Source organism: Phacochoerus africanus, chromosome 10 (assembly GCF_016906955.1).
Source record: "Phacochoerus africanus isolate WHEZ1 chromosome 10, ROS_Pafr_v1, whole genome shotgun sequence".
Lineage (NCBI taxonomy): Eukaryota > Metazoa > Chordata > Mammalia > Artiodactyla > Suidae > Phacochoerus > Phacochoerus africanus.
In genome coordinates, this window is record NC_062553.1 from 20053924 (window position 1) to 20080514 (window position 26591).

At 36.6% G+C, this 26591-nt stretch overlaps 1 protein-coding gene across 3 annotated transcripts in view; it reads left to right on the forward strand.

Moving 5' to 3' along the window:
- Positions 1-26591, forward strand: part of RBPJ (recombination signal binding protein for immunoglobulin kappa J region) — a 102386-nt gene that overhangs the window by 64219 nt on the left and 11576 nt on the right. For all 3 annotated transcript variants that reach the window (XM_047751679.1, XM_047751680.1, XM_047751681.1), the window contains 5 exons: positions 11377-11472; positions 18870-19035; positions 22499-22673; positions 25658-25795; positions 25958-26070. In XM_047751679.1, the coding sequence (XP_047607635.1) occupies positions 11377-11472; positions 18870-19035; positions 22499-22673; positions 25658-25795; positions 25958-26070 (688 nt within the window). The remainder of the gene's footprint in view (positions 1-11376; positions 11473-18869; positions 19036-22498; positions 22674-25657; positions 25796-25957; positions 26071-26591) is intronic.

Here is a 26591-nt window from a genome sequence, read left to right on the forward strand (position 1 = left end):
GAGGAGCCCTCCAATTTCCCCAGCTTAGTGTCTAGAGAAAGTTTTCCTACACATGATGCAAGGAGAAGGAATCTAGGTGGGGCCTAGGAAGCACCTTGAGTTGTGAAGGTAGAACTGGGAATGTAGGGAGACTAAGGTGGCCAGAAATCTAAGGGGAGAGAATGGGGAGGAAAGAGTTGTGCAGAATTCCAGAGATCTGCGGAGGGTTCTTTCTAGTCTTGAGCTGAGGATTGATCAGCCACAGTTGGAAGGAAAAACAAGCTAAAGAGTTAGAGGAAAGAATTTCTAAAGCTCCCTCAATACTATGAATTGTGCCTGTTACCAGCAACCATACCAGGGAAGAAAAATCTCATAATTCACAGTGCATCAACTCAAGTATTCAGGAAGGTTTTGTTTCAGTAGTGGTGCAGAAAGAATAATTAGGCCTAGACTAAATGCTGTTTTGATTTTACCTAACAGACTTAAAGGCAAGATTGAAAGGATCAAACTCTTTCCAAGTAACTTAACTGTGTACTCAAAGTTTAAGAATATTTAAAGGAATAGGAAAATATCCAGTCCTCAACAAGGTCGTAAAATTCATTGTATCTTAACATTTGATCACAATAACCAGTTATAAAAAGAAGCAGGAGAATATGATTCATAATGAGAAAACAACCCAGAAATGATACAGATGTTAGAATTAGACAAAGACATTAAAATATTTATTATATTTGCTTTATGTTGAAGAAGCCAAGATCAGTAGTGTGCAAAATTTTTGTTAAGGAGTAAAATGGTAGATATTTTAATTTTTATGGCCCAACATCCGCCGTTGTAACTGCTCAGCTCTGTTATAGCACAGAAGCGGCCATAGACAGTGTGTAAACCAATGGACATTTCTGTATTCTGGATGTAACTTTGGTTCTAAAATAGATGGTGGCTTGAATTTGGCCTCCAGGCTGTAATTGCAGATCCCTGAGCTAGAGGAGAAATTGACCAAGTTAAATAGAGGACATGGAAGATAAAAAAAGGGGAGAGAGAGCAAAGTCAAATGTCAAGAGACAAAAACTAAATTATTTAAATGAAAAAATACACTTGACGGGATTAATTACAGAGGTATACTGTTGAAGAAAAAATTGGTAAACTTGAAGGCCTAGCAATAGAAACTATCCAGAATGAAGTACATAGAGAAAATGTCTGGTAAAAAGGTCATTAATGACTGTGGCTTATGTTCACATGGACCACTATACAGTAACTGGGGTCATTGAAGGAGAAGGTATGACTGAAAGAATATACGAAGACATGATGGCTGAAAATTTTCTAAATTTGGTGAAAACTATAAAACCACAGTTCCAAGAAACTCAGAGAATCCCACGTGCAAAACCTCATTTTTGAAGGTGAAGCACATCATCATCAAATTGCATAAAGTCAGTGATAAAGGGAAAAGGTTAAAAGCAGCAGAGAAAAACAATAAATTATATATAGAGGAACAAACATAGATAAGAATGACAGGAAGTTCCCTTTGTGGCTCAGCGAGTTAAGAACCCAACATAGTGTCAGTGAGGATGTGGATTCAATCCCTGTCCTCACTCAGTGGGTTAAAGCTCTGGCATTGCTGCAAGCTGTGGCATAGGTCACAGATGTGGCTTGGGTCCAGTGTTGCTGTGACCGTGGTGTAGGCTGGCAGTTGAAGCTCTGATTTAACCCCTGGCCTGGGAACTTCCATATGCTGCAGGTGTGGCCTTTTTTTTATTTAAAAAAAAAAAAAAAAAAGGATGACAAAGGTTTTTCATCTGAAACCTTGCCAGGGAGAAGACAGTGGAGCGAGAGCTTTAAACTACTCAAGGAGGAAAAATACGACAATCTAGAATTCTGTACCCAGCAAAAAGGCAAAATAAAGACCTTTTTAGACATAAGAAACTGAAGAGGAATTAATCACAAACATCCCTGTGCTACAAGAAATGTTAAATCCTTTAAGCCACAGGATAATCATACCAAATAGAAATCTGATACTATACAAATAACAGGTATCAAGAATGAGAAAAGTGGAGTTCCCAGTGTGGCTCAGTGGATTAAGAATCCGACAACTGCAACAGCTCACGTTGATATGGCTGTGCAGGTTTGATCTCTGGCTGGCGCAGTGGATTAAAGGATCCAGTTTTGTTGCAGCTGCAGTGTAGGTTGCAGCTGCAGCTCAAATTCAATCCCTGGCCCAATAGTTTGCATATGCTGTGGGTATAATCATTTAAAATTTTTTTTTTTTTTTAAGATTGAGAAAGGTGGAATTCCCACTGGCACAGTGGGTTAAGGATCCCAGCATTGCTGCATCTCTGCAGCTGCAGCTCACATTTGATCCCTGACCTGGGAACTTCCATATGCCAAAAAAGAAAAAATAAAGAAAGAATGAGGTGACATCACTACAGATTCTATAGATAATTTAAAAGATAACCAGTAAATATTACAAATAACTTTTGATAATAAATTCAACAACTTTTGAAGAAATGCAGATTACTTAGGAACTGCTAAAGCTTCCAAAGAAAAAACAGATAGCTAAGCTGAATAGCCTCATATATAAAGAAATCAAACTTGTAATTCTATATTTTCCCACACAGAAAACTCCAGGCTCAGATGTTTTGCTGTTGAGTTCTACCAGACATTTGAGAAACTAATCATTCCAGTTCTATACATACTCTTCCAGAGAATTGGAGAGCAGGACATTCTTCCCAGTTCATTCTGTTAGGACAGCTATGCCTGTTACCAAAAGTAACAAAGGCTTAAAAGAAAATAAAACTATAGACTCATATCCCATATGAACACAGATGTAAAAGGTCTTATCAGTTTTTCAAAATGAGTCTTAACAGTATATTAAAGGGATAAAACACCATGACCTAATGAGATTTATCACAAATGGAAATCAGTTGACATTTCGATGTATTAACAGAACAAAAAAGGAAATTCATTTGATCATCTCGGGGATTTAGAAAAAGCTTTTGATAGTCCTTATACTTCCCAACACACACACACACACACATTTGGCCTACTGAAGTTCCCAAAAACAGGTATCAAATCTGAGCTGCAGCTGTGACCTTCGCCACAGCTGCAGCAACATGGGATCCTTAGCCCACTGTGCCAGGCTGGGAATTGGACTTGCACTGTTGCAGAGACAACCCCAGATCCTTAACCCACTGTGCCACAATAGGAACTCCTTTGACATTTATTCTTGATGATAATTTTCATCAGACTAGGAATAGAGAGGAATTTGCTCATTCTGCTAAAGGTTACCTGCAAACAAACTACATTAAACACCATACTTAATTGTGAAGGGCTGAATATTTTCTCTCAAGATCATCAGTGATGCAAGGATGTCCACTCTTAACCACTTCCATTTAACATGTACTTGAGGTTCTAATTAGTACAGTATGGGCAGAAAAAGAAAATGAAAGACATCTAAATTGGAAAGAGGTAAAACTGTCTTTGTAGATATCGTGATCATCTATACAGAAAATTCTATGGAATCTTTTAAAAAAGCTGTTAGAACTAATGAGTGAGTTTAGCAGGGTGGCAGGCTACATGATCCATATATTAAAAAATATGAAAATGAATTATATTTTTATACTAGTAATGAACAGTAATTGAAATTTAAAAAACAATACCATAGCATTGAAAAATAGTAATTCTCGGGGGGGAAAAAATCTGACACAGATGTGCAAAAACTGTATACTGAAAACTACAAAACATTGCTAAGAAGTCCTTCTAAAATGTTCCTTGGGGAGTAGAGTCAGTATTGTCAAGAAATCACTTCATTCCAGATTCGTCTATGGATTCAACGTAATCCCAATCAAAATTTAAATGGTTTTTTTTTTTTTTGGTAACAGTTGCCAGCTGTTCCTAAAATTTGTAATGGAAATGTAATGGATTTAGAATAGCTAGAACAATCTTCAAAAGTGGTCCTAATATTACCTGATTTCAAAACTTGTTTTAGCTGCATTAATCAAAGATGGTATTGGTTTAAAGGTGATACAAGTAGATCATTGTAACAGAAGCAACAGCACAGATGAATCTTAGGATAATTTGGTCAGTTTTCTAACTGCATTTGTATAAGATTGTACAAAATGCAGATTAATCTGTAATAAAGCAGGTCAGTGGTTTCTTGGGGCTGGGAAGGGACAGAGAAAAAACTTGGGAATGATGGCTGTCTTTCTGGCTTGTGGTGATGGTATATGCATATGGTAAAACTTACCAAATTGTAAACTTAAAAATAAGTGCATTTTGTTGTATTTCAATTAAATCTCAATAAAGCTGTAAAAAAATTTTAGCAGTTTTTTATCCTTTAAAAATACGTTGAAAGGAGGAGTTCCCATCATGGCTCAGTGGTTAACAAATCTGGCTAGGAACCATGAGGTTGAGGGTTCCATCCCTGGCCTTGCTCCGTGGGTTAAGGATCCCACGTTGCCGTGAGCTGTGGTGTAGGTCGCAGACGCGGCTCGGATCTGGCGTTACTGTGGTTGTGGTGTAGGCCAGCAGCTACAGCTCCAATTAGACCCCTAGCCTGGGAACCTCCATATGTTGAGGGAGTGGCTCTAGAAAAGGGGAAAAAAAAAAGGCAAAAAAAATGAAGAAGTAAATAAAAATACATTGAAAGGAATTAGTGTAGGGTGAATTCAGGTAAGCTTTATTTCTGTTTAAAGTTCCCTGGAGGCCTAGCAGTTCTAGGATTCAGCACGGTCACTGCTTTGACCTCTAGCCAGGGAACTTCTGCATGCCGCAAGTGTGGAAAAAAAAAAAAAAATCTACTTTAAAGATTGCAGACTTAAGTGTTTTTACTCTTTATAATCAAAGCTAGTATAAAGCAATTTAGCAAAACAGTTTATATAAAACAGAAAATTGGAATATAAAATCAATTCCCAATTCTGTGATAAAAATATTACTTGAATCTCAAAGTTAAAAATAAGAAAATTTCCCCTTTTGATAGTATAGCAAATTTAGGTCCCAGCTGGCCCTTTTCCACTATATTTTCCCATTTTTCCTTTAAAGAGTTTTCCCTGTTAGGAAAACTTTAGTGTCTTAAATTTGATCAAAAATATTTTTAAAGGAGTTTTATATCTCTTTTCATTGAAGTTTATGGAGGGTGGGTAGTTTAATTCAGAAAGGGTTTCTTTCCCTTAAAAGAAATCTTTTAAACCTACCCTATTCTATCCTAACCCCATCCTCCAAATTAAGCAGTATTGAAAAGGTGTGTTGTTATTTAGAGGATGATATTTTAGATAGTGTTCTAAAAGCACAGTTCTACTGATACAAAATTTAAATATGTGATTAAGGGTAGTTAAACATCATGTACTATTCAGCATTTCACTTTTTAAAAAATCCTCCATTCTATCAGATAGGAATTGAGTGTTAACTCTCCAGGGCACCCCACTCTCTTGAAATAGCCCCCTTGATGTGGCTCGCAGGTATAACTGACCTGACTGGATTGAAAACCAGAGGGAAACCAGAATAACTCAGTCTTATAATGAGGTATAGAAACAAGTGTTCTTTTATTGGGAAGTCTTCTCATTTTGTCATTTAGAGCCTGATGTCATCAATGAAAATATTAGTTGTAAGGCAAGTAGACATGGTCTCTAGGAATGCCAGACATACCACAGAGTAGGTCTGAGCTCTGAAGTTATGACTACAGTAAGACTGTACCGCATGCTTTTAAAAGATGTTACTCAACCTAACACCCCGTTGCGTACCAGATGACTTGGTGCTGTTGTCAATAACCAAAAAGTTATTACTGGCATCTTGGAGACCCTTGCGTTGTGAGCACCTTGCAAAGGCATGCAGTCTTAACTTTGTTCACAGCAACACTCCAGACTGGTATCCATTAACTCATGCTTTTAATTGAATTTGTTTAGTATCGGGGGATTTCATGTACAAGGTTCATTTCTTTAAGATTTGGTCTAATTATTGAAACTGTGTTGTTTTCTCTGCTCAGAAAACCTTTTCTCTATCACTTGGATTAACTTTTTTTTTTTTTTTTAAAGCCCTTTCTCTTGCTGCTCTCACTACCACACCTCTCTGTTGTCATTGTACCTGTTCATACCTCCATTACTGCCCTGATCAAACTGGAAGAACTCAGTTTCTGGAGCTCTTTCTTGACTTGCTTTGGAGGTTGCCCTAGAGTAAGAAGTAATAACTTCCCGAGGTCATGGTTAAGAAATTGCTTCCATACCTGTTGTCCACCTCAGTGTGGGTTATATTTATTTTGTAAATTTTCCTGTATTAATTTTGGGATTCTCTTGTTTTTGAGGAGGCCCCTGTTTTTTTCTTTTGAATGTTTTCTTTCTTATTCATAGCATGCAGTTTTGAGAAGCATCTTACCTCCTTGGGAGAAAAACAAAGATCTTGGTGTGGTTTAATAGTTGGGAAAATACCTGCTCTTAATACTGAGTAGTCCTGCAGTTGGTTTCACTTTATTTGATCTAGTTTCACTAAAACTTCTTTGAATGGGGGCACTTTCCATTGCCAGTCATAACTTGTGGAAGTTACTTTGAGAAGTGTTGTCCGAGATAATGTGGAAGACTTAACAGCCGGAATCTGACAGAGAGATAAGGCAGCCTCATGAGTTTGGTTTCTGTTTTGGGGTGTGACACAGGTATGTAAATCTGGATGCCTTTTGGCAGCATTCTGAGGAAGTGAGAAGAGTCCACCTGAGCCTTTTGAACTCACAACTGTCTCCCAAGTCCAATATCAAGCAAGAGTTTTTTGTTTTCTTTTCTTTTTATAGCCACACAGGTGGCATATGGAAGTTCCCAGGCTTAGGGGTTGAATCAGAGCTGCAGCTGCCGGCCTACTCCACAGCCATGGCAGCACCAGATCCGAGCTGAATCTGCGACTTATGCTGCAACTTGTGGCAAGGCTAGATCCTTAACCCACTGAGCCACAATGGGAACTCCTTGAGCAAGAGTGTTTTTTAAAAAAAACTTAATAAATGTCAACCATATGATGGACTTAATTGATTAAAAATTTAGGATGTCATTATTCATTCTGTTCTGCACTTTTAAAATCATTTTATTTTTTATTGCTTATGCAGGAGTAAGCAAATGTTTTCTGAGGTCCTCATACTATATTGCCTAGACTTCTGTTTTTATTTTTTGTTTGTCTGTTTACAACCCTTAAACAATGTAGAAGATGTTCTTGGCTCCTAGAGAGTACACGAAGCGGCTGCTGGTGTGGTTTGCCGACCTGTGGCCTATGGTAGTGTTTCTCAAAGTGCACTCTGCAGTACTCTAAAACGTTTGCAGGTGTGGCTTGTGTGTGGGGAATTACTTTGGAAACACTCGATAAAACAAAAACAGTTTTCTTTACTAGAAGACAGTTACTTACTATTTGGATTTTTTTAACTCAATGAATTTTATTATAGAGTTGTACTGCGGTCATCACAACCCAATTTTACAGCATTTCCATCCCAAACCCCCAGCCTATTTCTCCCCCCAACCTTTCTCCTTTGGAAACCCGTAAGTTTTTTGAAGTCTGTGAGACAGTATCTGTTCTGCAAAGTTCATTGTATCCTTTTTTTAAGATTCCACATATAAGTGATAGCATATGATGTTTGTGTCTCACTCTCTAACTTCACTTAGCATGATCATTTCTAGGTCCATTCATGTTGCTGCAGATGCCATTATTTCATTCCTTTTTGTGGCTAAGTAATATTCCATTGTATATATGTACCACATCTTCTTTAGCCACTCCCCTGTCGATGGACATTTAGGTTGCTTCCATGTCTTGGCTGTTGTATATAGTGCTACAATGAACATTGGAGCACATTATCGTTTCGAGTCATAGATTTTCTGGATAGATGTTGAGGAATGGGATTGCTGGATCAAATGGTAATTCTGTTTTTAGTTTTTTGAGGCATCTCCGTACTGTTTTGCATAGTGGTTGCACCAATTTACATTCCTACCAACAGTGTAAGAGGTTCCCTTTTCTCTACACCCACTCCAGCATTTATTGTTTGTAGACTTTTTGATGATGGCCATTCTGGCTGGTGTCAAGTAGTTTTGATTTGCATTTCTCTAATAATTAGTGATGTTGAACAACTGTTCATGTATTTTTTTTTTTTTTTTTGGTATTTGGATTTTACAAAGAACAAAGATCTAGTCTGAGAAGTACAGGGACTAGTCTGTTAGTAATAAAGCTGTCTAGACCTCCCGTCTCTGTGGGCCATTTCTCTCTTCTTTGAGTAGTTTGAAAACATAATATAGGAGCTAGAAGAACCTTACCAGTAGAATTCCTACTGAGTAGTTAGTTCTCAGCTCAGATGCCTTCCCCCAGTCCAAATCACTTTGTCACTCCTTGGCCCAGTCATGGTGGTGTATGTGAGTGTGATGAGGAGGTAAAGATTTGATTTTTCAGAAGAAGGGTTAGCATCATAAGGACATTCTTTTTGTGAATTTTTATTTTGCTATATTAAAAAGTTAGACATTTATAAAGGAAACAAAATCATTGAAAATGGTGATTGTTTAAACATGTCAAACTAGGGGAGTTTCTGTTGTGGCTCAGTGGGTTAAGAATCTGATTAGTATCCATGGGGGTGTGGGTTCAATCCCTGGCCTTGCTCAGTGGGTTAAAGGATCCTGCATTGCCGTGAGCTGAGGTGTAGGTCACAGATGCCGCTCAGATCTGGTGTTGCTGTGACTGTGGCCAGCAGCTGCAGCTCTCATTGGACCCCCTAGCCCAGGAACTTCCATATGCTGCAGGTGCGGCCCTAGAAAAGAGTGGGGGGTAGTCACACTAGAGTGGCATTTGCCATGATTTCAAAAACAGTTGCTCCATGGTGTTTTTTGTTTGTTTGTCTTTTTAGGGCCACACCCTAGAGGCATATGGAGGTTCCCAGGCTAGGGTTGAATCAGAGCCACTGGCCTTCACCACAGCAACAATCTACTGTGCGAGGCCAGGGATTGAACCTGCATCCTCATGATTACTAGTCAGATTCATTTCTGTTGAGTCATGATGGGAACTCCCTCCATGGTGTTCTCAAATGATTTTTTTTTTTCCCCTTTGGCCATACCCTGGGCATGTGGAAGTTTCCAGGCAGGGAATCTGTGCCACAGCAGCGATCCAAGCTACTGCAGTGACAATGCCGAATTTTTAAATTTCAAATATATTTCTCCACACTAAATTCTATTTGCATGTATATTCTCTATTATATCGTCTAGCAATTATTTAATATGTTTGCCAGATTTCATGTCTTTTTTCCTTGACTTCCCGAACAACGTGCAAAGCCTTTGTGATACACTATTAGGCACACTTTAAAAATGGAGAAGGGGTTAAGTAATTTCCCAAAAATGATACTGAAATCCCAGTATTCAAATTTAGGCAGTCTGGCTCTCCAGGACAAAATTAATACTATCATCTGTTTTGCACTGGTTATGAGCACAGCTTTGGTATGAAACATGACTGTGGTGGAATGGAGGTAAAATTAAGTGATCTTTTCCCATTTCACAGAGATGCATTTTTTTTTTTTAATTTAAAGTTTTTTTCCAGTGTCTTAAAAATTTTATTACCTGCTACCAGTTTTATCATCCTCTGTCATAGGGTTTGAATTATATTTGAACTTAGTGTTTATATTTATATTTAGTAATTATATTTATACTTAGTATTTAAGTTTACAAATGTCAGATTTTTTGAGGTTTAACAGGCCTTTCACTATTTGACTCTACCCAGCCTGTCCATTTTATTCATTGCTGTCGCTCACTTTAGGATCTTAGAGGATTTGCTTCAACTAGTTAACTACCATTTTATTAATTGCAAGGCATTCGGCATGGCATGGTATTAACAATACTTACCTTTTTAGAATATGAGGATTAAAGTGAAATCATGCATTTAAAGTGCTTAGTTTAGAGCCTGGCGCATAGTATATCCTTAAGTAATCTTAACTGCTGCTGTTTTCTTGTGGCTGCTTTCCTCCTTACCCCAATTGTACAGGGTCATTCCTGCTCCGCCCATTCTTCTCCCAGGCCCTGGAATGAATGCCTTACTCCTTCCACCTCCCACTTCCTGTATCTGTTCCTCTTCCTTCAGAAATTAGCTCTTCTAAGAAAATTTTCCTAAGAAGTGGTCCTTTATCACCCTCCCCTCCTTTGCGTCCGCATTATCTGTTGGAGCTTTGGGGCCATACCTCTATTTGGATCATGTATCTCATTACAGTTTGTTTTACAAACAGTTTATACTAGACTCTGAGCTCTGTTTCAGGGGTTGGGATTAATTCTCAGTCTCTTGGATTCCAGTGTTACCTGTCCTGAGCCAACAGGTTTTCAGTCAGTAAATACAAATGCTGTCTTCTAGGTTATCTCATGTAATCCCCACAGCGCTCTATTATGTCAGCATTCCTATTATGGGTACAGAAATTGAAGCTAGAGGAGGTTAAGAGATTTACCCCAGGCCACTCAGTCTCTAAGTGCTTCAAATCTAGAATTCCCCACCTTTACTAACTTATAGCTGTTCCCTTATACATTTGTCTTTTACTTATAAATAGAATGATATTCAGTTTGTTAAAAGTGTTTCGTGATGATTGTCTTTGAAACAGTTTTGCTCGAATTTTGCGATGTATAAAAAAAGTCTCAAGAATTGGGATTCTGCAATTCAGAAAGTTTGATTGTGTGAACTTTGTGTTCTTTATACTGTATTATACTGCTTAGCAAAATAATTGGGTAAATAAATGTTTTTAAGACATTGAACTTTTTATGCAGCCTTTGCATAATAAATAGGTAATTGGAGTATTTTGTTCTTGAAATAATTAACATTGTATTTTTCACTCAATTAATTCAATTTTCACTCATTTGAATTAGCCTTTATTATATTTTGTATGTTTGGTAACATCCTTGACAGTAATTATGTGTTTGTATATAAATAATAGCCCTTTCTTGTCCTTATGTAGGGTTGTTATTTTAAGAACATGCAAAAATAAATTTGGATGACCTAATTATTTCTTATGGCTTTGTAGTCAGTGAAAAACCACTCATTTTGATACCTGGATGAATGGTGGTAAATTAGATTATTAAATACAAAAATATTGCATGTCATTAATTTTTTAAATAGTTAAAAGCCCAATTAGCAATGTACATAGTGATTCTAGTTATTCTGTAAGTTGAAACTGGTTTAATTGAGTACATCATAAATTCCAAGAGTACAGGACAGTTTCTTCTTTCAAAGAACAAGGTTTAAAGTTGAAGATGAGCAGTATTGATTTCCCCATTGTATAATATTCTTTAAATTTAGTTCATGAGTTTGTTTTGCTTGATTGTTTTCACTTTTAAATTTGCTTGATGGAACAATACTCTTAAGCATTCTTCTCATTACAGGGCATAGTAATATTCTAAATCTTACCCCTGTATTAGTGATATTTATATTTTATTTTAGGGAAGCTATGCGAAATTATTTAAAAGAGCGAGGAGATCAAACAGTACTTATTCTTCATGCAAAAGTTGCACAGAAGTCATATGGGAATGAAAAAAGGTAAGATTATTGTTTTTCTGGTGGATAATTAATAGCTGATAATAGCCGTCACATGAATTTGCAAATGATGTATTAGTGCGCGAGTAAGAGAATGATTTCTACTGGATAATTATAAGTACAAACTGAATAGTAGGGAATTTTTCTCTATTGAAGTGGAGAAACAAAGTAAATTGTAGCTTATTTAATAAAGATCCTCTGCCTAAAACCCTGATTTCACAAAATGAAAGAATCTTTAATTTTGGGGGAAAGCTGCGTGATGTTCCCTAAGTATTTCTGTGATACATTAGCTCATTCCAAAAGTAGTTTTTCCTTTTTGTGAAAGTATACTTGTACAAAGAAATGAGACTTCAGAAGTGCAAAGGCAGGGGTGATTGTGAAGAAAAGGATTCCCAGCTCTCTCCACCTTGACCCTATGTCTGTTTTTGTTAAGCACAATGGCAAAGCTGAGCTGGTCCTCGAACCACATGAATGTGGGACTACAGAAAGGGCCTGCCAACCAGATTAGCCAAACTTAAATTATAACAGGGATTTTTATATTTAGTATTTGTCTTACTATCTTTTAGATTTCAGCTTTTGTGGTGTGTAATTGTGGTTTTTGCTATTTTTTTTTTCACTTGGTTCCTGAATTTTCTTAGTTTCTCTAGTCTTTGTCTTTCAGACAAAGACATTTTGTGGACAAGCTGTTTATGGGGGAAGATGAAAGATTTTTTTTGGATTGATTAGAAAGACACCAAAACTGATGTGGGAGAAGGAATGAAAACTCAGGTTTGGGTGTTGGGTTAAAAGGAATGAGTAGCATCTTAAGAGTTTGTGAGATAAAGAAAATCTTAGCATATGCATAAGGGAAATGTAGTATATAATTAATTTACGTGCTACAAGCATTTTAAGTAGTCTTTTTCTCGAAGTCCTCTAAATCTGAACTGAAAAGAAGGTGAAACTATTTAGTTGATAATTTTATCCTCCAAGAGAATGAATATGTGAAAACAGTATTTCAGATTCATACTGTCCAGTGTTCTTTTTTAGTTATTCCAGTGTACTAAATTTCTGATTATTCTGTTTTACTTCACTAATGAAACTTAATCATCTGATTTAGAGTTAAATGTAGGAAGAAGTTGGTGCCTACAGTTTGGGACATAGAAACCAAATCCAGATAGTAGCCACTTTTTGCATGAAATTAATACTGGAAATTCAGGTCCTGCTTCTAATGATGAAAACTTATGTATCTAAGAGATTGTCTTCTGTCCATTTAAACAAAACAAGTCAATACCCTGATTGCTTGAGATGGGTCTAAAAGGCCAGCCTTGTACCTCATAGTGAATCTGAAGAAGGAACCACTTGCCTAGTCATGAGCTTGACATTGTTCTGGAAATGCCTTACAAATATCTTTAAATTTTAATCCTCAGAATAATATTATGGAGTAGACATGTTTTAATTCTCATTTTGTGAATAAGAAAACTAAAGAGGAGTTCCCATCGTGGAGCAGTGCTTAACGAATCTGACTAGGAACCATGAGGTTGCGGATTCGGTCCCTGGCCTTGCTCAGTGGGTTAACGATCCGGCGTTGCTGTGAGCTGTGGTGTAGGTTGCAGACGCGGCTCGGATCCTGCGTTGCTGTGGCTCTGGCGTAGGCCGGCGGCTACAGCTCCGATTAGACCCCTAGCCTGGGAACCTCCATATGCCGCGGGAGCGGCCCAAGAAATAGCAAAAAAAAGACAAAAAAAAAAGAAAAGAAAAAAAAACCTAAAGATCAGAGATTAATATGCCCAGGTTCACTTTAGTTAGGAGTGATGGAGCCAGGACTGGAACTCCTGGGTCCGTAATTCTAAATTTCATATTTTTTTCATTTCCCTAATTTTTATTACCTTCCATTTTGCATTTGAGTGTTAATCATCTAAAGCAAGGTTTGGGCATGGAGAAGGTACCTAAGAACCTAAAGATGCCTAAAGAACCCAAACTTTATAAACTTAACTTTGCCTGAGATTCTCTCTTTTACCATTAACTAAGTGAGATTGGGCTGGATCTAATGGAAATATGCATAAACATATGTTCACTGTATAGCTGCCAACCTGGGCAGTGTTGCTGTTTTTTTCCCCCTGGATTTTTGAAGATAGGTTTTAGTACAATTAGATTGATTTATTGCCTCATTTATTCTGCATTTCTGATAATGTTAGAGTCCAGGTACTATGCAAAAGGCTCTTCGTTGGGAATCTTAAAAACCACTATATCATTTAATACTATGATGGATAACTGAGGCCCAGTGGAAATAACAGAAGGGGAAGAGCTATTCAAAAAAGTACAGTCCAGATAAGGTTCCTGTTAGTAAGTGTTAAAATACAAAGCTGTAGTGGCTTATCAAGTTGAAATAGGTGATTTAATGGTTATCTTTTATTATGATGGCCTTTGTTTTTTTATATTTTAGAATTTTTATTGGGGTAAGTAGTTGACTTACAAAGTTGTGGTAAGTTCAGGTATACAGCAAAGTAAATCCGTTATACGTATGCATATATCCATTCCTCTTTAGATTCTTTTCCCATGTAAGTTACCACACAGTACTGCGTAAATTCTCCTGTGTTATACAGTAGGTCCTCATTCCTGTCTGTTCTCTATATAGTCATGTGTATATGTCAATCCCAGCCCTATAATTTACCCGTCTCCTACTTTCTCCTTTTATATGAGTGCCTTTATTTTCAGCTTCTTTCTATTATTTGGGTATAGCCTGGTCAGTCTAAAACCCCAAAGGAAAGCTCAAAGAATCTAAGCTTCTGACTCCAAAAAATGGGGAAAAAAAAAAAAAAGTCAGAATAACCTCTTCCATATGTATTAAAATTTCTAGAAGAAACATGCACTAGTTTTACAATAAACGTAGACACCTATTAAAATTAGTTTTATTTTAATAGTGTTAGTAAGGGTCTGCTAAGAGAGTCCAGCCTCCTGGATGACTAGTAAGGCTTCCTGCCTGAAGAGGTCTTGTCCTGTAGCCCCTAGTGGAGTGCAGTGGAAAGAGGAAGCTCTGCTTTCTTCCTTGCTGATCATATTCAGGCCTTTTTGAAAAATTGCTAAGGCGTTAGGCATGAGGTAACCTGGGGACATGACCACAACAGTCCTCTTGGCTTACAAAGTAACTCCAATGAATGATGCTAGAAATACTTGGTCAGGAAGTTTTATCCTAAAACTTAAAATTGTTCTCAGTATTCACTTTTGTGCCTGATAATGAGTATTTATTTGCGTAACTCATCTGGTATCCCATTTATATTCATGGTTAGTTTTACTTTTTCATTGAAGAAGATCTTTCCAGATTGAAAAATAAACTTAAAAAAATTATTTTGTCTAGAAGAAAATTTCCATTAAAGATATGGAAATGCCATTTGACATATTAACATTCCTTCAACTTTGTGTCAGGGCAAGTATGAATAATCAGCAAAGGGTAATGATTCTGCCAAGAAAGTTAGATAATGCAAATGATGTTTTTGGATTTTTGTCTAACCTTATATATTGGGCTGAATAAAAAAGCTTCTTTGAATCTGTAAGGTATTTTCCAGACTTCATCTCAAAATTTGAGGGAAAAAGTTGTTGAATCACTGAAAATAAAGAGTGCTTGTTTGAACTAGGAAATTATTAAAATCATAAATGTGTGCACAACGCCACCGAGTGGCCGATAAAAAGCATTGCTGGTCACAGTTTATTAGATGGAGCTACTGGGAAAGATTAGAAAATAAAGGCATATTGTTTCCTAAAATATCCTTTTATAGAAGCTGTTAAACTCTGAAAGCTGACCTCTTGATGGTCAGACTTTTCACTGAGTGTTTGGTACATATTGACCAACTGTCCAAATTAAAAAAGAAAATTGATTCACATGCTATTGTAAAGGTGTATTTTGTTTTACTTTTGGTTAATTGACATTTTTTTCTTTTTCCCTTTAACTTCCTTTTCCCCCTCCTCTTTTCTCTCTCTCTCTCTCTCTCTCTCTCTCTCTCTCTCGCTCGCTCTTTTTTTTTTTTTTTCGGTCATACCCATCACATGCAGAAGTTCCCCTGCCAGGGATTGAATCTGTACCACAGCAGTGGCCTGAGCCACAGCAATGAGAATGCCAGATTCTTAACCCACTGAGCTACCAGGGAACTCCTTCCTTTCTTTTGTCTTTTTTCTCGTTTGTGGTTTTTTTGTATTGAATCTTAACTTTGGTTTGATTATTAAATTATTTCTGAAGCCTATGGAAATGAAGAGTTGATTCATTAGCTAGTTTTTAGGGGGTGGCCATATAGGGGTGTTTAAAATATGATTTCATCATTGCACGGTAGAAATTATCTTAATGTTTATATTGGATTTGCTGTTTTCTTGAATCACAACTTTCTCAAATAGTCAAAAGTTGATATAAAAGTAAGACTAGTTCAGAGGCAGTTGAAGAGTCTTCATTTTTCTTAAGTTTATTATATGATTGGAAAGCATTTTCAATTATAGAACCTTGGTCAGTGTCTAGAGCGGCAAAGAATTTCTTGTCGACCTGATTTTATGTCCTATTGGTTTCATGCTGTTTTATCACAATACTCCTGAGAAGACTAGCACTACAGAGCCTTTTTACAGTTTTAGCCCTCTTTCTGTTTTTTAAATATGAAAGTGTCTTTTACAGTAGCTTGCTGAGATTTGAGTACTACATTTGGTACACTGTATTAAAACACAGCTCTTTGAATTTTATAGCCAGTATACCAGCTTACTAAGATGTCCTAATATCTGTCAGTGTTCAATGAAATAGTAATAGGAGACAAGTTTCCAAAATTGATGCCTTCTCAACTTCCTGATCGTGTGCCAGCTAGGTATTTGAGTCTGTGCCATGGTAAGCATTGGGTGTTTCCAGCTTTAGAGGCCAGAAAGATCCCTGGTGTAGACTTGAACTGATCCAGCTCCAGAACTAGCCAATAATCCAGGCATCCCTCCAAACTTGGAGTGACCTGGAGCTGAGCCCACTACCTTGGCCATGACCTCGGTATCCACAGCCACAAAGAGAGTATGCACAGCCATGAAAGCTCCTCGATACCTTTCTGTTGGCTTAGATAAATATGAGATGACCCCAGGATTTCCTCCTCACTCACCCTGACCCCTTTGGCCTTCTTGGTCTGCTTCCCCATTACCCCTGGCTTGGTCTCCTGTTGTCCTCCTCCAGCCACTGGTCTGTTGTTTGCCTTCTGTCCACTGTAGTCCTTCCTACTTTGGAGCCTTTGCACTTCTTCTGAAATGCTCTCACCCTGGATACCCATGGCTTTAGGTCATGACTCAGTGTCATGTCTTAAAGAAGCTTTCCCTGACTGCCCAGTTCTTCTACATTTTAAGTACCCCTTCCCTACTTTATTTTTTCCCTTAGTACTTAGCGTCAGTTAACAGAGTTTATGTTATTTTAGTCATTTACCTTTTTAAAATGGTCTTTCCTATTGGAGTATGGGTTCCATTAGAGCAAGAATTTTTGTTTGTTTTAAATATATTCCTAGTGACTGGTACAGCCTAGAGATGTAATTTTTTTTTCTTTTTTTTTTTTTAGGGCCATACCTGCAGCATATGGAAGTCCCTAGGCTAGGAGTTGAATCACAGCTATAGCTGCCAGCCTACACCACAGCCACAGCAAGGCCAGATCCAAGCCACATCTGCAACCTACACTGCAGCTTGCAACAACACTGGATCCTTAACCCTCTAAGCAAGTCCACTGAACCTGCATCCTCATGGATACTCTTCAGGTTCTTAACCCACTGAACCACAACAGGAACTCTGGATGTAATAATTTTTGTGAATTAATGAATATTATATAAAACCACCCTTCTTATAAATTGATAAATTGTATGTAGAGTGTCTCTAAAGTAGTCTTTGGTAGAGTTGAGCAAAAACTAAGTGCTATCATGTATTTCGATTCAATTTAGTCAATATTGTAATAGAAGCTGAGGGGAAAGCAAACAAGTAGATACCACTCTGCTACCTTTAGGGGGGTGCCTGAGAGCTAAATCTAACAGGATGGCATCTGTGTGTTCATATGCACACATATGCATGTGTGTAATTCTTCTTCTGTTTTATTTTTTTAAGTCTGTATGTTGTTGACCTAAGAAGTGCTAAAAAGTATAAATTAGTTGTCATATTTTAAAATTAGAAATTTCATGTAAAATTTGATTTCAGGTGTCTGTTGGAAAGTTGGAGGATGTGACCAGCACTAGGCCCCCATGTCCATAGTTCAGCCATGTGAGTGAGTGGATGGGTGTCTACTCACACACTTGCCATTCTCAATTGTGTCCTTGTCATCAGAGCCACACACCTGTGGCTGATTATCATTGCAGTTAAGGGTTTTTTTTTCCTTAAAAAAATTTAAGGCTTAAAAGAATTAAGAAATTTTTTTCTATGCTTTAATACAAAAAGTGGAAATTAGCATGAGGGGACCTACTTCTTTGGGTAGTTAAAGGATATTCCTACTTATTTGTTACACACTTAGTGCACTCATTTATATTACTTGGCGACTATTTGAGTTTATTTGGCTACTATTTGAGTAGATATTTGAGTTTTCAGGCCCCATGATGAGACATGGCATAATGTTTTAAAATAAATATTAATATTAGTAAGTCTATGTAATTGGGCAAAAGAATTTTACCCTACATAAGGACTGGATTGATGGTCTGGACTATATAAAATGTGGGGCTTGAACTGTGCTTTGAAATAGATATTTTGTAATTGCAAGGAGAAGATTCTAAGGAAGTTATTCTAAGTGGGAAGAATTTTTGAGGGCAGATTTCTTGACAGCTAGCAAAACGGATCTGTTGCTTGTCTATGAATTGAAAGGATACAGTGTATTCTCTGAGGCAGTGGCCGCATTAGGCATTCAAGATAGAAGAAATAAAACATACTAATCCCAATGACCCATTTTGCTTTTAATTCTTTTACCTAGTTGTATTAATTTTCTACTTTGGGCATTGCTCTGTTTTCCAGGTTAATTACCAAAGTATAATATCCATACCAAGAATATCATCAGCAGTACATCATTTTGAGTAGAACTTAATCAGTAATTGCTGATTCTGTGGTGGTGTACCATATTTTCTAATACAGTAGAGTATGTTGAATTTGTTGAATTGTAGTAGTTCAAAACTCTGAGCTATGTGAAAATTTAAAGAGATGTGTCCTTGCTCTAAAAAACACCTAGGCTAAGTGAATGCATAACGTCAATGTGACGAACCTTACCTAACAAATGGAAGGGGAGGTTTTGATCTGTGTGCTGTGGCATGGCTGTTTGCTTTACAGAAGACTTCATCAAAGTGTTTCATGAGGAGTTAACTTGTTGCAATTCAACATGATTTTGTATTCACAAAATGTTCAAGAAAAGGAAATGCTTTCTTGAATGTAATTGCATTGTGTTTTTCCCCCCATTGTTTCAGGTTTTTTTGCCCTCCTCCTTGTGTGTATCTTATGGGCAGTGGATGGAAGAAAAAAAAAGAACAAATGGAACGGGATGGTTGTTCTGAACAAGAGTCTCAACCATGTGCATTTATTGGAATAGGAAATAGTGACCAAGAAATGCAGCAGCTGAACTTGGAAGGAAAGGTAAATTAAGACTCTGCTGGTTCCTTGTAAAGAGCACCATGGTACCAGAATGTAGTTTTCTTACTCGTTTTTGTAGTGGTGATTGCTTTCTTTTATGCCTATTCATAGCACTTTCTTGAATATATAAATCAGAACCAGAAATAAACTTCTCAAATAGCTGTGGTCTGGTTGTGATTCGTGGAGCTAGAGCTGCTGACATCTAACGGTGCCACTCAGTCAGCTTCCTCAGCTGTGTCATCACATTTCTGTTGGGAGTCAGTGATGAGTTTCAGAGACTAATTGCTCATTCATCTGACAAGCGCACGGTATTCAAACAGCAGTGAAAACACATAGTTTAATGATGCTTTCCTCCACTTGTTTAACCTTAGTCTTATACCGGAAGCAAAGTATCACAGGTTATAAAGATCATAAATGTTTTACTTAGCTTCAACGTGGAGCAGAGCTATGCTATGTAGACAGGAATAGCCATGATTAGCTTTACTCAAACTTTCAGAGATTTTCTTTGATTAATTTGTGAGGGGATAAAATTTATGAATTGGTTTTACTAACTGTACTTTTTTAATTTAGAAAGCAGTCTCATTTCAGTCTAAATCTTAAGTATTCAAAATAGTTCTTCATTGACTTAGCATTAACTATGTTTTCTCTTTTCTGATATTAAAAATTGACAAACGGTTAGTTCTGATCTCAATGACCACATGAATAGTACATAGAGAATATTTTCTCATTCATTAAATCTCTGTTGAATATCTCAGTGTTTGCCATGTTGTAGTTGACACTAGAGATGGGAGTTGGAGGGCAAAGTCGTGGGTGGTCAACTAGGGGATTTAAACTTTTAAATTCAGTTTTAGTCATTTTGAAGATAATGAGTTCTGAGAATAAGTAAGGAGCTTAATATGAACCTCCTTCAAATTTTGAGTATCTTACATAGTTGGAGCTAGTTAAGCTGTCCCTAATTAGCACACTTGTATTTTTAAGAATTACATTCCCTACCCCTCTCTTGCTAGTATTGTTTTGTTTCTATAATTCAGATTCTACAATTCAAATATTTCTATAATCCTTCTGTAGCATTATGTCTGGTATCTCTTTTTTTTCCTTTCAGGGCAAATATTTTTCTGCCTGAAGATACTGTCTTCAAAAAGTAGTTTTTAAGTTAAATTGTTTATTGTTTATAGAAAGATTTATTATTGCCATTTTCTGTTCTATAATTTTGTTAGCGAATAGCCTTTTAGTAGGATGAAGCAAATGTAACTTCAGTTTTTATTTACTTAGTTTCTTAAAGCTATAAGAAAACTGTATTTCTGAGTCACTAATTTTTCCTTTTTTTTGTTCTTATGAAATTTGAGTAGTTTGTGTGGTCAGTAGCTTTATGATTTTTTAAAAAGTAATAAGTTTAATAAAGCTACCTCAGATACGGTTTTTGTGTATGTGGATTCAAACTACCCACTTTTGTAATTAGGGATATATTTCTTTTGCTTCCAAGGATATATATATATGTTTTGCTTTTTCCAAACACAATACAGCTCTTTGACTGTAGGTGTTATGACCCAATCTTCTCTGCTCCTTTTTCCTTTCCTGTTTGCCAGTCTATCTTATCATTTATGTTAATTTCAGTTGGTTTTTTGTTTTGTTTGGCTTTTTGCCTTTTTGCCTTTTCTAGGGCCATTTCTGCAGCATATGGAGGTTCCCAGGCTAGGGGTCTAGTCGGAGCTGTAGCCGCCAGCCCTACGCCAGAGCCACAGCAACGTGGGATCCGAGCTGCGTCTTCAACCTACACCACAGCTCACAGCAACGCCAGATCCCCAACCCACTGAGCAAGGCCAGGGATTGAACCCGCAACCTCATGGTTCCTAGTTGGATTCGTTAACCACTGCGCCACGACGGAAACTCCTTTTTTTGTTTTTTATTTTTTTTTCTTTTCTGTTAATAGATTATATCCCTTAATGTTAACACTCGAATGACGTGGTCTCGTCATTTTAGGTTTTGCCATTAGAGTGTGGTTGCCTTCATTTACACACACATTTTGCTTTTGTTCCCTGAGACTGTCTGCTTTAGTATATTAACATCTGTTTTCCTAGACTTTGTCTGATGTAGAATAGTTCTGTAGTTGAGGCTTTATTTGACTTGCAGTGCTGTTTAAAGTATGGCAGACCCACAGCTCACATCCCTGAGCACTCGGAGATTTGCTTAAGTGGAAGGAGCGGTATGAGTGCGAAGGTTGTTGGTTTAATTTTTCTTCTTGTTTAGCTTTATTTTAACTTTGCCTTGTGCAGAACAAAACCTCTCAAAGCTTTTGTCACACTTTTGAATTTATAAACACTTAATTGATTATAAAATATTCAAGATGGCACCTAAATTTTCTTATGTAACTTTGCTGTTGAGAAATGAAATAAGCTGTGGCATGATTTTTGTTCTGGTACTAAAATTGTGAGTAATATTTTAAAGATTAAAAACCTAAAGCACATTAGCTATTTTCTAAGTGAGTGGCATTTGCCCTACTTTTTAAAAGGCATACACAGCAGAGGTAATCAAAGAAACTTGTTCAGCCTAATTTTAAAGTAGAGCATTGATTTTTTTTTTAAATGTAATTCATATGTTTAAATACTTAAGCTGTGTTTGAGCATTATTTATCCAGTTTGGAAAAGGAGATCAATAATTTAGTCTCTTCCCTAATCCACAGGGATCAGGGGAATTGGAAAGATTTTATAATTGTCATATATAATTGAAATAGTAGCATATTAAAACATCTTTCTTGTTTTGCAAGTGCTATAACTCTTAAATGCTCTTTTCAGTTACCAGAATTTGTTTTCTGAAACTGACATAATACCTTGCTGCATTTGTTTTCTCTAGTACCTTTAAATTCAGTTCTTTTGATAATACAATATGATTTATCCCATTGGGCAAAGTTAGCCATTTTAAAAAAATAGTTCTTTAAAATATAATCATCCAACTAGTCTTGACATTATTTTCTTCAGACTCCGGTGGTGACTCTAGTGTTCAGCTGTATCTGGGGAAAAACTTGTATGCACTGTGTTGAGAAGGATCAGTGCAAAATATTTTACGTGATTTGATTGAATTCAGCCTTCTTTATATCTTTTATTTGCAGAAAGACAGTCATGGGGTTTTTTTTTTTAATTGTAAAATTGCATTTTAAAAAATTAACTGGTATGGTATTGGTTATTCTGTGAAATACATATAGAGCTGTATAAAATAAGAAAAGAACTATTTTTAAAAAATCTTTTTGGGAGAGGAAGACAACACAAAGTTAGTATTTTGTCGACTTGATAAGGAAGTATTTCTGCTTTGTTTTCATAGATCAATTTGAGTACTTTTTACAGTTGGTTTTATCAGCTGTTCAGTGGAATTACTTCCTTAAGTGTAATCAGCCCAGCCATGGCCCTACTGAATTGTAAGTCCATAACTAACAGGGTTTTGGTGCTATTAAAAACTTCCTTTCCTTTCACAGAACTATTGCACGGCCAAAACATTGTATATATCTGATTCAGACAAGAGAAAGCACTTCATGCTGTCTGTAAAGATGTTCTACGGCAATAGTGACGACATCGGTGTGTTTCTCAGCAAGCGGATAAAAGTCATCTCCAAACCTTCCAAAAAGAAGCAGTCATTGAAAAATGCTGACTGTATGTATACCTGACTTTTCTTTTTTGTCCTCAACTCCCAACATGAATTAAGACAAATTCAAGTATTTTTTTAAATTAAAAATTGCTTTTAAGCGGCCAATCCATTTTTTTACAAATATTGTTGTGGTCCTCACTTTATCTGAAAATGTCATATTCACTTATTCTTGGTGACCATCCACCTGGACTCAACAGGTTTTACCAATCCTGTCTTATCCTCTATCACCACCAGCACCTGTTCCTCCTCCAGCTGCTGGAATTTTAAACGTAAATCCCAAAGCCCTGTGCTTCCAGCCATTTCTGCAGTAGTGACCCTTAACAAATAATTTTCTTTTTAAACACCATTATAGCCAACAAAAATGGATGATAGTTCTTTAATGCCATCTAATGTCCCATCCATGTGCAGATTTATCACATTGTCTGAGAAATATCTTTTACAGTTACGTTTTTGTTGTTTTTAACAGTTGACTTGTTCAAACTTGGATCCAGACAAGGTTCAGACATTTTAATCTGTAGCAGTTTCTTTCTTACCCACCAGCCTTCTTTCCTTTCCATTTTATTTATTTGTTGGAGAAACTGGGTCATTTTTTCTTGCGGAGTCTCCATATTCTGGATCTGGCTGATTATATATCCCCACCTCTCATATTTCCCATCAACTATTGATTAGCCCTAACGACCTTTATTTTAGAATTAGCTGTGCTTTAGAATATGTTCATTTCTATCAGATCATAAGTTATGGAGTATCTGGTTATCCTACTTCTTGTTATGTTAAGATTGGTATAGTAAATTGAGCCGTTGTTAGCTTAATCCATCAATTATTAAGTTCCTCAGCAACAGTTACCTAATGATTTTAGTAGTCCTTCATGATGGACTTATTTTATTAAGGGCTGAAAAATGGTGATTTTTTTTTCTAATTCTCTTATTCTTAACTTTTGCATTTATTACCTGGTTGTTTTAAATGTAGTCTGTGGGGAAGATCTGTGATGTAAATATTTCTATGTATCTCTGCAATATAGAGTCTTTTGTTTTCTAGTATAATTACAATACCATGATCACGTAAAACACCTATAGAAAGAAACAATGTCTTAGTATCATCAAATACCGAGTCATTCCTAAATTTAAAATTGTCTTAAAATGTGGGGCGTTTTTTAGCCCTTGGTTTGAATCAAAATTCAAATAAGATCCACTTGATACTACACTGCATATTGTGTTGACATGTACTTGAGTATTTTTTTCTGTGGGTTTTCTCTTCATCTCTCCTTTTCTCTCTCTTGTGTAATTTATTTATTCAGGATACTGAATCAGATGATCATGAGAGATTGCCTCATACTGGATTTTGCTAATTGTATTTCCTCGTTGTAGTTTAATGTATTTTCTGTAAATCGGTAGTGTCAAAGAGAAATAGCTGGATACTAGTTAAAGGTGGTAAAAAGAAGACTTTATTCACTACTCTTGCAACAGGAAAAAGAGATTTCAGTATAGAACTCAGCTCAACTCTAAATACAACGACAAATGGGGATTTACAGCCAAGGTACAGAATTGAGGGGGTTAATGGATGGAAAATGACTCCGAGGAGACATCAGGGGTAGAGTGATTATTGACAGGTTAGCTTACCAGAGTTTGTGTAAAGCAGGGCTAGGTGAAAGGATGTAAAGGTGGAGGGGAAGAACTCAATTAGATGTCAAGGTTGGGAGGATGATTAGTAGGATTCTTGCAATAACTGAGCTAGGCAGGCTGATGACAGGGTCCAAGATAGACCTGGTAGAAGAAGGTCTAAAGTTTGGTCAAAAAAGGAGTCTTTGTCAGTAGGTAATTTAGAAGGTTAATGAGATTAAGGTTATTGTTCTTTGGCCCTTTTTTGTTGTTGGTTGTTTCTGGAAGGCAAAGCCTACTTCATAGTGGTACTTCCTTACATCAGGAGGCATATAATGTCACGTATTTAGGCTTCTCCAATTCAAGTTGTAGGATTTTATTTAACCTTTTTAATTTTGTATTTCTATTGACTAAGTTCCTTGATGACAGAGAACATATTTCACTTTCAGAGCATTTTCCTGCTTAACATAGTGTAGTTGTTTTTTTTTTAAGAAATTTCATGCAATGACTTTAAGGTATTTGGAAGGGAACAAAATCTGTAAAATCACAGTATCCAGAGGCTGTTGCCATCAGCTTTGGTGAACATTCTTCTAGACTCCTCTCTATGAATTATATTCCATAAAATTAGATGTGAGAACATGGAGACACATGCTATCACATAAAAATGTATGTAATTACCTAATGAAACTACGGTATAAAGAGTGTTTTATAGTCTGCTTTACATTCAGTGATATATCTGGGAGATTGCATTTGAGATACACATTATTTAAATAGGTGACTGATATTATTTATTTTGTCAGTTTCCTATTTTTGGACACTTAATTATTTTAAAAGTAACTTGCTTTTAAAGAACAGCATTGCATTAAACATACTGTGTGTCTTTTTTTTTTTTCTTTTATTTTTCTTTTTATGGCCGCACCTATGGCATGTGAAAGTCCCCGGGCTAGGGGTCAAATCAGAGCTGCAGCTGCCAGCCTACACCTCAGCCACAGCAACACTGGATCCCAGCCATACCTGTGACCTACCCTGCAACTTGCAGCAAAACCAGATCCTTAACCCACTGAGCAAGGTTAGGGATCGAACCTGCATCCTCATGGATACTATATCGTGTTCTTAATCTGCTGAGCCACAACAGGAACTTTTAGTTGTCTTTTTAAAAGGATTTTCTTGGACATTCCATATCTTTAGCTTGGCATTATTAATAAAGAGTTGCCTTGGCTTTTGGAAGAGTATCATCTGTATTTTCTTGGAGGTTTAAAAATTTTGTTAGCAGAATCCATTAATTATTGTTATAATAAAGAATAGTCATAACTTACAAGGTACAAGTCTCTTCTTGCTCTGTGCTGCTGTCCCCCCGCCCCATCACATAAATAGAAGCTGTTTTTTCTTTGCAGTATGCATTGCCTCAGGAACAAAGGTGGCTCTGTTTAATCGACTTCGATCCCAGACAGTTAGTACCAGATACTTGCATGTAGAAGGAGGTAATTTCCATGCCAGTTCTCAGCAGTGGGGAGCATTTTACATTCATCTCTGTAAGTATAACAATATGCGTTTGATTTTTTTTTTTTAAGTGTGAAATTCTTAAATTCTTTTTGATAACAATACATACAGATATATTAAGTTTTAATTGTTCTCCTAAGTAGATTCAGGAATTAAAAGGTGATAATCTGATCTCTGTTTCCATTGCACTGCAGTGGATGATGATGAGTCGGAAGGAGAAGAATTCACAGTCCGCGATGGATACATCCATTATGGACAAACAGTCAAACTTGTGTGTTCAGTTACTGGCATGGCACTCCCGAGATTGGTATGACCGTAATGACTTCCCGTTAGACTATTTCTAATACATTTTTGGTAGCCTTTTTCTTTTTTGTTTGTGTATCTGGACATCTTCAATAGTGGGCACTATAAAATTACATTATGATTTCGTTTCTTAACTAATGCAGATATTTTTTTTTCCATGTGTGTGTGGTACCTGCTGCATCCCAATACAAGACCAAGTTTTCAGGAGCATAGAAATTTTAAATTTCTTTACAAGTATAAGCATAATTTTTATTACTCTCCCACAAGAAGATAGATTTTAAAAATTAAGTAAAATTGGATATCTTACTCTGGGAGATAAGAATGATGTTTGGGGCTTTTTGAAACTAAAAAACTGCTTTTCTTAGCAAAGTGAAACAGAAGCCCCTTATACACCCTCTATCATATTCCTTCTTTTCTGAAATGGAACAGTTAAGTTACATTAAAGATGAGTGTTTGATTCATGGTCAGGTTGTAAGGGGTTGAAGGAGTGGATGAGCATTTAGTTTTACTATTCCTGAGTATGCT